This window comes from Bombus fervidus, chromosome 19, assembly GCF_041682495.2.
Source record: "Bombus fervidus isolate BK054 chromosome 19, iyBomFerv1, whole genome shotgun sequence".
Taxonomy (NCBI): domain Eukaryota; kingdom Metazoa; phylum Arthropoda; class Insecta; order Hymenoptera; family Apidae; genus Bombus; species Bombus fervidus.
In genome coordinates this window covers 2,907,984-2,921,493 of record NC_091535.2, presented here as the reverse complement: position 1 = coordinate 2,921,493, position 13,510 = coordinate 2,907,984, and the positions used below count along the sequence as shown (strand labels likewise).

The following is a 13,510-nucleotide window of genomic DNA, read 5'->3' as shown; positions in this document are numbered from 1 at the left end:
ATCCAGATTGGGGCCCCGTAGAGGAGTTTTGCGCTCGAGGTATTAGACGCTCGAAGTGAGCGCCGAATGTCCAGTGGCTGTCGAGGGTCAGGCCCAAATATCTCATACTGGTCCCGACCCCGATCTCTTCCGGCAAAACCATATCGCCTCGGACTTCTCGGAGGATACCTTCAGCCCCAACCCTTTGATCCCCATACCAGCACCAACGTGTCGTCGGCGTAGCACGTCAGCGCCGAGTCCGGGGGCATCGGTGCCCCAAGTACCGTGTCGTACGCGATGTCCCATAGCAACGGGCCCAGTACCGAACCCCGCGGGATACCACGGCACACCGCTCTCCCCATCATCCTTCCGCCCCGCCCGGTGGAGACGATACTACGGTCCCGGAGGAAGGCCCGGACCACACCCCGCAGGTAAGCTGGCACCCGATGAAACTCGAGGGCCCGGCCTATCCTGTCCCAGGGGATGCTGTTGAAAGCGTTGACCACGTCTAGCGTCACAGCCAATGCCACGTAACCCCGCCGCACCGCCCCCTCCACAATGGTGCAGACACGGGCGCCACTTTATACCCTAGTTCGAGCTCTAACTACTTGCTTCGGGTCGAGATGAGAATCTCGTTGTAACCTACAGGTGCGAAGAAGGCTGATAGGCTTTGGTCTACGTGGTGGTTGGGAATTTTCATTCGTTTCGAGTTCGCTTATCTCATAAATTGTGAAAGTGCATTTCTTCCAGAATAAAAAAGAAAGCGAAGTAGATGGTAACGTGGGTGAAATTTGAAATCACTTCTTGGTTATGTGGAGGTTGATTAAACGTGTTGGTGTATATAGCGATGAGACGAGTGGGTATTTGGTGTAGTCAAATGTATCTAAAACTATCGGCAGTACTCTTCCAACGATCTTCCAAGTTTTGTCCGGAGTTTTTTTTATTATTACATTTCGTACATCGTAACGGTGCTAATACTCCGAGGCAAAACAACAACATGAGTCAACCTCGAGTCTGCTACGAGTATAGAATTTTATTAGCAGAAGCTATTTTTCAAAGTTACAGCAAGTATGGAATTCTGTTAATGAATATTATTAAAAAACATTATTTTGATTAATTACTATTATTAGGATTCTATTCAGGAAGATTATTGACAGCAATTACTACGAATATTGAATTTTATTAACAGAAATAATTGTAGGAATCTTCTTACGAATGTAGATTTTTAGAATTTTTTATAAAACTATACGTACCAGAATTTATTCTGATTTTCTATTGTTTAAAAATAGATTATAAAAATGTTAGTTTTCAATTAATTTTATAGTATTGCAAGTAGTTTTTTCGTATATTAAATAGTAATTTTCGTTGAATTCACTGTAAAAATTAGCGTTGCGATAATATTCCATCGCGATTTCTACTACCTTTTCTCTTTAGCGTTGCGGTAATGAATGATCGCGTTTTGTTAAATAGAGTTGCGTTTACAAAGTGCCCAAACACCCCAAATGCATTTGTCGAATACTGTTCCTGGATCACACGATACAGTTGCAAGAGCTGTACAAGTGTTATCGTTCGTCGGTAACTACCTAAATGGTTGCTCTGCGATATATCGACCCCCCACTCGTGATTTTTCTTATTAGTGTCGCGACAGATTGATTACGGGTGGTATTAGAGTTCGAAATAGCATCGCTGCTTGTCATTAGCGTGGCGAATTAGAGTAGCGATAAAATGATAATCGCGTTTGCTTTAGAGTTGCGAATTACGATATCGCGATTGTCTTTTTCAATTTTTATTATGAATTTTTAGAATTTCTTATAGAACTATATGTACCAGAATTTATTCTGATTTTCTATTGTTTAAAAATAGATTATAAAAATGTTAATTTTTAACTAATTTTATAGTATTGCAAGTAGTTTTTTCGTATATTAAATAGTAATTTTCGTTGAATTCACTGTAAAAATTAGCGTTGCGATAATATTCCATAGCGATTTCCACTACTTTTTCTCTTTAGCGTTGCGGTAATGAATGATCGCGTTTTGTTAAGTAGAGTTACGTTTACAAAATGCCCAAACCCCCCAAATGCATTTGTCGGATAGTGTTCCTGAATCACACGTACAGTTGCAAGAGCTGTACAAGTGTTATCGTTCGTCGGTAACTTCCTAAATGGTTGCTCTGCGATATATCGACCCCCCACTCGAGATTTTTCTTATTAGTGTCACGACAGATTGATTACGGGTGGTATTAGAGTTCGAAATAGCATCGCTGCTTGTCATTATCGTGGCGAATTAGAGTAGCGATAAAATGATAATCGCGTTTGCTTTAGAGTTGCGAATTACGATATCGCGATTGTCTTTTTTCAATTTTTATTATGAATTTTTAGAATTTCTTATAGAACTATACGTACCAGAATTTATTCTGATTTTCTATTGTTTAAAAATAGATTATAAAAATGTTAGTTTTTAACTAATTTTATATTATTGCAAGAAGTTCTTTCGTATATTAAATAGTAATTTTCGTTGAATTCACTGTAAAAATTAGCGTTGCGATAATATTCCATCGCGATTTCTAATACTTTTTCTCTTTAGCGTTGCGGTAATGAATGATCGCGTTTTGTTAAGTAGAGTTACGTTTACAAAATGCCCAAACCCCCCAAATGCATTTGTCGGATACTGTTCCTGGATCACACGTACAGTTGCAAGAGCTGTACAAGTGTTATCGTTCGTCGGTAACTTCCTAAATGGTTGCACTGCGATATATTAGTGTTGCGTATTTCTTAAATACGAGTGCGTAGATTTATATTTATTAGCGTTGCGTATAAAATTTCGGGAATTTTCATAATTTTTTTTTTAAATGGTATATTAATTGATATTGCAGATATATCGATGTACTCTTCGCGTTTGATTTTGAGAATTTTCTACTTCACAAATATTATTAGTAAATTAGCATTGCGAATCAAGAATATTCTGTTCCACTCACGGTTTCTTGATCGGGTTTATATAGAGTGGAAAACTATCAAATTTTAGTAATAGCTCTTTTGACTACTGCTTTCTTTCTTTTTCAGTGCCCCTTATTATTACGCCCCTTATTACTACGTTTATTACTAAAAATACTGCTATAAGACATATTCTTTTATCATTATTTATCATTACTATGATTGCAAAAATACAGAATTTTACTACGAATGTAATATATATGAGTTTGAGTATGAGTATGAGTATGAGTATGAGAATATTTACCGTTTGGTTATCGAATAAATCAATTAGCGTTCGTCTATTGAAGAGTCAGTTATCGTTTTGTCTATCGAAGAGTCAGTCATCATTTTGTCTATTGAAGAATTAGTTATCATTTGTCTACCGAAGAATCATCACCTGTCAACCGAAGAATTTCATATCCGTCAGTCAATTGTCAATATCGAAATTGAATAAGATTTCAATAAACCATTTTATATTGATAATCTACTTTCGAACAACTTTAATCCTCCTAATCCTCCTAATCTCCCGTGCCAGTATTCCCGCACAAGCAGGTTAGCCGAAAGTGGAGCTTATTGCCAGTTGCATTAAACGTCAGTTGACGCTACCTTCTCGTCGGCTACTAAATAGAACGTTACAATGACAATGGTTCGATAACGAACCCGCGGTCAACGGGATAACAAATATACTCTCTTCCAAAGTCTAAGTCGGACTCGTGGTTAAAAACGTGAAGTATCCACTGATCGTAAAGACATTGTCTTTTTTCACTCGCTGACGAGATCGCACGAGAGAATGTGTTTTCCGTCGCGGTGATGCTGCAGGGGAAAACTATGATGCGGTGTGTCTCAGGGCACGAGATCATCGGATTCGTCGAGAACAACTCTCATTCGAAAAGTGGGGGGAAATGCACGTTGCTGTTAATTGGTTAATTTCTATATTTATAGTTAGAGAAAGATGCTAATCGTCCTTGAGAGAAAGTTGCGGGAAGCGGGAAACGTCGTTCGTGAGAAAAGCAGATTTCTCGTACCTTCTCGTAGTGGGTGGTGGATTTAGAGACTGTTAGGATAAAAACTGTTTGTCCGTTTGAAGGACAGTTAACTAAGTTAACTAAGATTTATAACGGGTCCTCAGGCTAGCTGAACATGTCCTGTGGAGATGCATCGACATCTGGTGATCACCTTGCCCGAAGAATAAGGTCTGCGTGTGGCGAGCCATGGGACAGAGACCATTGGAATGTTTACTGTCGAGTGCTGCTACAACTATTTCTTCTTAAGGAGAGCTACACAATTATTCTATACCTCTATTAGGCAAAAACGTTCATCCCCTGACCGCGGCTACGTTCGGCGACTAGTTGCCTCGAGCCCAAGCTCATTATCTCAAATCTTGGACAATTATATTTAGGTTAACTTATAAAGACCACAGTATTGGAAATTTTCCAAAGAATTCCAAAGGGGAGGCTCGGTGTTCTTTTATCCGACATATATATGTTGATTTAGCATTGAGGTTAGGAGCGTTTAACTAACCTTCATTTGGATTAGCCATTTTTTAGTATACAATGTAGAGGACAGTTAATGGTACAAATATGATTATTATAGAATAAAATTTATTAGCAATAAACAATTTCACTATACAATAATAAGTTCTTACTAAAGATTTATATTATAATAACAGTGATTACTTAGACACTAAATGAATATACTAATAAATTTACAAGATGATTATGACAAGATTATGACTATGATTATGAATTATGATTATGACTTATATGATTATATGACTTATATGTACAGAATTTGATAATTAATTGTGATACTCGATTAGATACTCGAGATGATTATGACAATAATCTTAGGTTCGATAACGAATACACGGCCAACAGGATAGCAAATGCGATTACTTGTCCAAAATCCAACTGAACTTATGTACTTTTCTATGTATCTCCCTGTACCCCTTGGGTTAACTATATTTTTAAACAAAGCTATACAACTACGTCATACCTCTTTTAGGCAAAGCCCTAATTATTTAATTTAATTTTTAATTTTAGCCCATCCTGTGACCGTGGGCTATGTTTAGGGACCAGTTGTGTTACTTCGAGCCCAAGCTTATTGTCATAAATCTCAGGCATACATAATCGGATTGAATCATAAATTACTTCTAAGTTTTACTGTTTAAGTACAAATAATAATAATATGGAAAGAGATAATAATAATAAAAAAGAACAATAAGAAAGTAAAAATTCTAATAAAGGAAAGGCCCCGATGTTCTTCCATCTCTGACACGGCCATCCTCTGACAATTACAAGTCCTCTGGTACATCTGAAATATTGGAGTTTTTCAACATTAGACTCAATACAACTGACATTATTTACAATTTAACTAAATATCCAAATAAGCCAAGGGTCCAGTTCAAGAACAAAAATTTTGATCGAATGTTCAATAACAAAAATAAAAAGACAAAATCAGTAACATTATGATTAGTATCCAAAGTGCTGGTTGCATCCTGTGAATTACAGTGAGACTGTAATGATGACATGACAGACCATTTTCTATCTCGTACTTGAATAAATCTCACTTTTTCTAGATCACATTACCACACTGGACGTATGTGAAAAATACTATGTTAGATGTTATGGTCATATTGCTAATGATCCTCAGGGATCAGTGTATTCATATCGTCATTGTCACTGCCATTGTCATCGCTGCAGACATCCAACTCAACAGGAATACAAGTCTCTGGCATTGTTTCTCAATTTATCATGACTGTATTTATATGATTTACCATCTAAATGTTTTTAAAATATACCTATCTCTCTTTCCAAAATCTCTGCTATTACAAATGAACCCTTAAAAATTTTGAATCTAATTTAGTTTGATTTTTTTTCTCATTTTTATGTAATACAAAATCACCAAGAGTAAATCTAACTACTTTTAGCTTTAGTTTTGTCAAATCTATCTTTATATTAGCACTAATTTCTATATTATTTATTGCCAGCTGTCGTACATCGGAGATATTTACTTCTCTTCTCGTTCTTCAATATTATTGGGTAGCAACAAGTCGTAAGGTCTTGCTGTTCTACCGATTAGTAATTCTAATGGACTTGATTTAGTCACACGATTGGTGGTGAAATGCAAAGCCAAGAAGCCATCAGTCAGGACAGAGGTTATCTTTTCACGTTAATCTGTCCAAGTTATGTTTTTGTTACCTGAAGTAGGTATATATACAAAGGTTTCATATTACTTGAGGAAATTTAGCAACAAATTTTCGTAAGTAAGAAGAAGCTAGACCAGAGCAATGAACTGTCTGAGGTGGATATGCCATTGCGATAGCGCTGCTGCTGGTGTAGATATTATATACTGGGAGGTATTGCTGATTTTTCCTTTTCTTTTCTTTTTTTTTTTTTTTTTTTACATCAGAAAACCTATACGGATTTAATTGGTTCCTTCTTTTATTTTTTCTGCATTTTCAAAGCACGTTGTAGAAAGGAAAAATCGGATTACGGGTGCTGGGATTTGAACCTGGATCCTGACCGTTCGTAACCAACGGCGCTAACCACTGCGTTGCCATCGTACGGTCCTAATTGCTGTCAAGTACCGCTACATGTAAAGCTGTGCGACAGTCATCGGTGCAGGTAAAGAACTCAAGGCTTGTATTTTACCCGAGTTTGGGCGAACTTGACCATTATGAATTGCAGTCTATACGGACTTCTTTGTACAGTGACGTTAGGGTCAATTAACCGTATTTACGCGAGTACGTGGGAAACCGTAATGAATTTTCAAATTTTTCCAATTACCAATTACAGCCAATTACATCAGTGTCGACTTCATTAATATCGATCTCGTTTTCAGCGTTTTATTACAGACATTAATAATTTTTATTTTACAAATAGCGAGGCTATCTTGTGTAATATTTAGGTCAAAACCTTGGCTTAAAATTTCACGACCAATCATGATATATTTTAAATAATTATCAACAAGGACATGGAAAATTATCTCCAATGTAAACTGACAAAATTTGTGATGTACATTTAATACAAGTATTTCCTGTTCCTCACATTACTACTATATCAGTCATTCTTTTAGCAGAAAATTTCAAGGCCACAGGTTCTTTAATTAGTGAACACTCCAGAATCGAAGTAAAATGGAAACGACTTACCAATATGATTTAATCCATCAGCTGTACTTTGCACCATACAGGAGTCGACTCGACGTTCGCTATTGGAATTATAGTTTTTCCGCAATACCGGACAATCACTCGCGGCATGACCCTCCTCATGGCATTTAAAATAAGACATCTCTAACGGTGCTGCTGATCGATTTCCTTTTGAGTTTCGTTTATTCTTCTGTTTCTCAAATTTTATTCTCTTACGACACACCGCTAATTTATGTCCGCGAATACCACAGTAGAAGCACCTAATAGAGGATTTAGATGACTTGTGTCGTTTAGCTTTAGGGCTTGATGAATTATCTGAGCAAATCGTAAACCACTTCTCCGTGCAAGAGAGAATTTTCATTTCACTTTGAAATTGTTCCTCTGTCTTGATATCCTTCGTAAGTGCTATCCGTTTAACACACTGGTCTTCCGAAGCCAGTCGAACAAGGACGATGGCGTTAATTATTTCAGTCGCAGTTGAATGTTCCCATCTCGCCTTCAGGAAGGAATGGAGACGAATACCGAAATCTCCTATGGTTTCGCCCTTCAGTGGTCGTTCCTTCATCACCATCATTAGTGCCATGGTTGCTGTCTCATTTCCACCAAAACGCGCGGTGAAAGATTCTTTAAATCGTGGCCAGGTAATAGTGGCATGGAACATTGCTCTCTGAAGCCACTGCGCTGCAGAACCCTCTAGTGCACGACTTAAAACGGAGAATAACGCGCTGCCTTCTAAAGGATTTTCCCCCATAAGTCGACTGGCAGTTGCACACCATGCACCTGGGTCTGCGCCCGCGACGTCAGGATTAAAAGACGGTAGCCATATATTTTTAGGCTCCGTAGTCGATTTTTGCATGAACGACTGAATTAACTCGCTTATGATAATCATAGACTCTTGCACGGTCATAGCAGACGCTGATCCCAATTTTGATGTCGAGTTAGCACTGAAATTAGGTTCGCTTAACAAACCCTCATTTGAATTAGCCATCTTCTAGTATGTAATATAGATGATAGTTAATAGTACAAATATGATTACAAAATTTGTACAATTAACCGTGGCAACTGGATACTCCAAATGCCAATGACAATCTCAGGTTCAATAACGAGTACACGATCAATGGGATAGCAAATGCGTTTTCTTCCAAAGTCCAAGTCAAACACAACTTACTTGTCCACAGTCCAAGTGTAACTACTCTCAGTCCAAATGTAACTGAACTCACTACTCTCAGTCCAAGTATAACTGAACTTGCTACTCTCAGCCCAAATGTCACTGAACTAACTACTCACAATCCAAGTGGAGTTGCACTTGTACACGCTTCTCTGGACCTCTCTGTGCCCCTCGGGCCAACTATGTGGGAGAGATGGTTGGTTGTGTGATGTAAAATGACAAGATAACTTGTATATGTGCACTTTGCGTAGAACTGGCGATTGCTATCAGCGGCTCGCGATTATACGTTCAATTTCTAGGTGATGCGTTACACGATGCACGATACTAGTTCGGATGATTTAAGATGTCGAGGAATTCGGATCGACTATTACTGCTAACTACCGATTGTCAACTCAGACTGAGAGGTCTAACGTCTGACTTTCCGTCACGATGCGGTGGAAAACTATGATGGGTGTGTCCAAGGATACGAGATCATCGGATTCGTCGAGAAAAGCTTTCGTTCGGAAAGTGAGGGAAATGGGCGTGGCTGTCAATTGGTTACTTTCTATGTTGGTGGTTGAAGAAGGATGGTAACCGCCCTGAGAAAGCTGCCAATGGGAAGCGTCGTACGTGAGTAAAGCAGATTTCCCGTATCTTTCTGCAATCTAGGTGGTAGATTTAGGGACTCTTAAGACAAAAACTATTTGTTAGTTTGAAGAACCCTAGATAAATAAATCCTAAGGTTTATAGCAAACCCTTAGGCTAGCTAAAAATATACTGGTAATGAGTAATCCGGATATTTGGTAATCATCTTACCCGAAAAATAAGGTCTTTGTGTGGGGAGCCACAGGTCAGAAAACGTGGGAAAGTTTACTGTTAAGTGCCGTTAGAACTATACAATTACTCATACCTCTGGTACACTAAAACCGTCCATCCCGTGACGCATCTACGTTTAGCGACCACTCGTGTCACTTCAAGATCATTATCATAAATTTCGGGCAAACATAATCGACTTAAATCATAAACAGCTGCTTCTGTTTTATTATTTACAGATATAATATAAGAGTTAACAATCACCAAAACTCATTAGTAACCCAATTACTTGGCACGACGGATCAGACAGTACCCTTTAGATTTAAGCATTCGATTTAACTAGAATCAAACATACTATACACCAAAATAATTTACTTATAATTCTCAATGAGAATTGATTGTAAAAAATCTACCAAATAAAAAAAAAAATAGTTTTATTATTTAAGAATCAGATCAGATCCATAACCTAAAATGACAGTACCCTTTAGATTTAAGCATTCGATTCAACTAGAATCAAACATACTATACGCCAAAATAATTTACTTATAATTCCCAATGAGAATTGATTGTAAAAAGTCTACCAAATAAAAAAAAAAAATAGTTTTATTATTTAAGAATCAGATCAGATCCATAATTTAAAAAGACAGTACTCTTTAGATTTAAGCATTCGATTTAACTAGAATCAAACATACTATACGCCAAAATAATTTACTTATAATTCTCAATGAGAATTGATTGTAAAAAGTCTACCAAATAAAAAAAAAAAATAGTTTTATTATTTAAGAATCAGATCAGATCCATAACCTAAAAAGACAGTATCCTTTAGATTTAAGCATTCGATTCAACTAGAATCAAACATACTATACGCCAAAATAATTTACTTATAATTCCCAATGAGAATTGATTGTAAAAAGTCTACCAAATAAAAAAAAAGTTTTATTATTTAAGTATCAGATCAGATCCATAACTTAAAAAGACAGTACTCTTTAGATTTAAGCATTCGATTCAACTAGAATCAAACACACTATACGCCAAAATAATTTACTTATAATTCCCAATGAGAATTGATTGTAAAAAGTCTACCAAATAAAAAAAAAAAATAGTTTTATTATTTAAGAATCAGATCAGATGCATAACCTAAAATGACAGTACCCTTTAGATTTAAGCATTCGATTCAACTAGAATCAAACATACTATACGCCAAAATAATTTACTTATAATTCTCAATGAGAATTGATTGTAAAAAGTCTACCAAATAAAAAAAAAAAATAGTTTTATTATTTAAGAATCAGATCAGATCCATAATTTAAAAAGACAGTACTCTCTTATAATTCTCAATGAGAATTGATTGTAAAAAGTCTACTAAATAAAAAAAAAAAAATAGTTTTATTATTTGAGAATCAGATCAGATCCATAACCTAAAAAGACAGTACCCTTTAGATTTAAGCATTCGATTCAACTAGAATCAAACATACTATACGCCAAAATAATTTACTTATAATTCTCAATGAGAATTGATTGTAAAAAGTCTACCAAATAAAAAAAAAAAAAAATAGTTTTATTATTTAAGAATCAGATCAGATCCATAACCTAAAAAGACAGTACCCTTTAGATTTAAGCATTCGATTCAACTAGAATCAAACATACTATACGCCAAAATAATTTACTTATAATTCTCAATGAGAATTGATTGTAAAAAATCTACCAAATAAAAAAAAAAATAGTTTTATTATTTAAGTATCAGATCAGATCCATAATTTAAAAAGACAGTACTCTCTTATAATTCTCAATGAGACTTGATTGTAAAAAGTCTACTAAATAAAAAAAAAAAAATAGTTTTATTATTTAAGTATCAGATCAGATCCATAACTTAAAAAGACAGTACTCTTTAGATTTAAGCATTCGATTTAACTAGAATCAAACATACTATACGCCAAAATAATTTACTTACAATTCTCAATGAGAATTGATTGTAAAAAGTCAACCAAATAAAAAAAAAGTTTTATTATTTAAGTATCAGATCAGATCATAACCTAAAAAAAAAGTACCCTTTAGATTTAAGCATTCGATTCAACTAGAATCAAACATACTATACGCCAAAATAATTTACTTACAATTCTCAATGAGAATTGATTGTAAAAAGTCTACCAAATTAAAAAAAAAATAGTTTTATTATTTAAGAATCAGATCAGATCCATAACTTAAAAAGACAGTACTCTTTAGATTTAAGCATTCGATTTAACTAGAATCAAACATACTATACGCCAAAATAATTTACTTATAATTCCCAATGAGAATTGATTGTAAAAAGTCTACCAAATAAAAAAAAAAAGTTTTATTATTTAAGTACAACTAGACTAAAGTATTGGGGTCCCTCCCAAAAATTCCAAAAGGCCCTTATGTCCTTTCATCTCTGACATATAAATTTCTAACAGCGGCAATAATCGTTTTATTTGATTGTTAAAGGATATCATTAAGAAAAATTCATCTGTTTACTGTTTCAACTTTTGCGACGAATGTAAGACTAATGATATTCGATTATCCGTAAGTGTGAATGGTTTATTGCTCTACCTTGTCCACATGGTGTGCTATTAAAATTTCCCTTTCCACTGCAGTACAGGTAGCATGGTGTGTCGAGTACTGCGTTTATGCCAGGCCATTTGGGGCACTGGGTTATGGGCAATTACTGCATACGTTATGCACGCAATATGCAATTGCATTAGCCTATGATAAAATACGTTCAGCAACCTTCTACATGTATAACAGAAATTTTGTACACGATGCTTAAAAAAAAGATCAAAAAGGTTGCTATCCCATTTATTTATTTCTATTGAATGAAAGATGATGGAAAGTTGTTAGAAAAGGCAGCGAGGGATAAACTGACTCGAAATGAGGTTTAAAGTGAACTTTACAAATAATTTATTTTACACAACTTACATAAATATAGCACAATGATTGATCGAGGTAACGTGATGGTATTCGACACGAATACACTTCGCGTTGATTCCTTTTTATCTCAAACGATGATGGCGAAACAGGGAATCACCGCGACCAGGTGACGATTATTTTCAATTTTGAAATCGAAAAAACCAGTCACGTGATTCGGTTCAGTGAATGTCGTTAGTCGTCGATCGTTCGAACGACCGATCGATCTCTCAAAAGTTCTTCGTCTTCTAACAATATGCGCACACCGTGGGATTAAGAGGGAAGAAGAAGTAAAATAAAGAGAATGGCGGAAGGGACAAGACGAAACCTATACGGGGCAACAAATACAATGAGGTGACTTGGGAAGATCTCAGCAGCAGTCCTCTGGTATCGATGGTTGTCGTGTTAAAACGAATCGCGACGAGTCGTCGTAAACAAAATAAAAAATGAAAAAAGAAAAGAAAACACACTAGCAATGCCATGTTTCTGATGGAGGCACTCGTCCTTGCTCAGTAATCCGTTGCATCAGGACCTAAAAATTCAGACACACTAGATTATTAACGTCCTATAATTATCCTATACTTTGGTTAAAAAAAAAAAAAAAAGAAAAAATAATAAAAGAACTTGGAACTCTGTCGCGCTACGATTTTTGTAGACAGTAATTATTCTAATTATTTTTATGTAGAAAGGATTCAGCGTCGTTGAATTTCATGAAATAATTGATTCTTATCGTAGTCTATAAATGGTTCAAAATTTGCTGGCTACTCAAAATACAATTGAAAAATAGTCGACTACTTTTTTTTTTTAATTGAAACTATTAACCATAGAGAGGGGAAAATTGGGAAAATGTTGAGTAACCCACTTAAGATTTAACAGACTGTAATAGTTGAAATTTCAGCAATATAATAAAATGACGATAGCAATAGTTGTGATTACAGTAAAATGCTAATTAAAAGCAACGAATGACACTAATTATTACTTGTTCAAAGCATGGATTATTATTTCAGTAAGTAGCTCCATTAACGATTGACCGATTATTATCGATCATCGAGGTGTTAATTTACTTACGACTCGCTCTGACTCTGGATTTGTTGATCCAGACAATCGTATCGATCCGATAAATCGCGATTTAATCGTCGCGCTTCGAACTGGTGGCACAATATACAACAGAACAAATGCATCGTGCATGCACATATACATAGGGTGTGGTGTCCTGAATTAGAAATGTTCTAAAACAACGCCTTTGAGACTTCTTTTAACAAGGGAAAGAAAGAAATGAAGTTATTGAATTTTGAGGTGTAGTTTTAATATGTGGTGAATTGCTCATGATAGTTGTAGTTGCTGGTGTAGAAATATTGCTGCTGGGATATTGCTGTATTTTTTCCCATTTAAAAATCGTGGAAGAAAAATCAAACTATGGGCGCCGGGATTCGAACACTCGCCTCCCGAACGTTAGTATCCAAAGGCGCTAACCACTGCGCTACCGCCATCTGGTGCTTCTTTTTTTCATGATATCTATTAACCCAGAAAA

At 35.7% G+C, this 13,510-nt stretch overlaps 1 protein-coding gene across 3 annotated transcripts in view; it reads right to left on the bottom strand.

Annotated features, from left to right (window-relative positions):
• Positions 1–11,949: 11,949 nt before the first annotated feature.
• LOC139996803 (uncharacterized) overlaps positions 11,950–13,510 on the bottom strand; it is a 28,158-nt gene continuing 26,597 nt past the window's right edge. For all 3 annotated transcript variants that reach the window (XM_072021306.1, XM_072021307.1, XM_072021308.1), the window contains one exon: positions 11,950–12,511. In XM_072021306.1, coding sequence (XP_071877407.1) covers positions 12,449–12,511 — 63 coding nt within the window. In that variant the 3' untranslated portion in view covers positions 11,950–12,448. The remainder of the gene's footprint in view (positions 12,512–13,510) is intronic.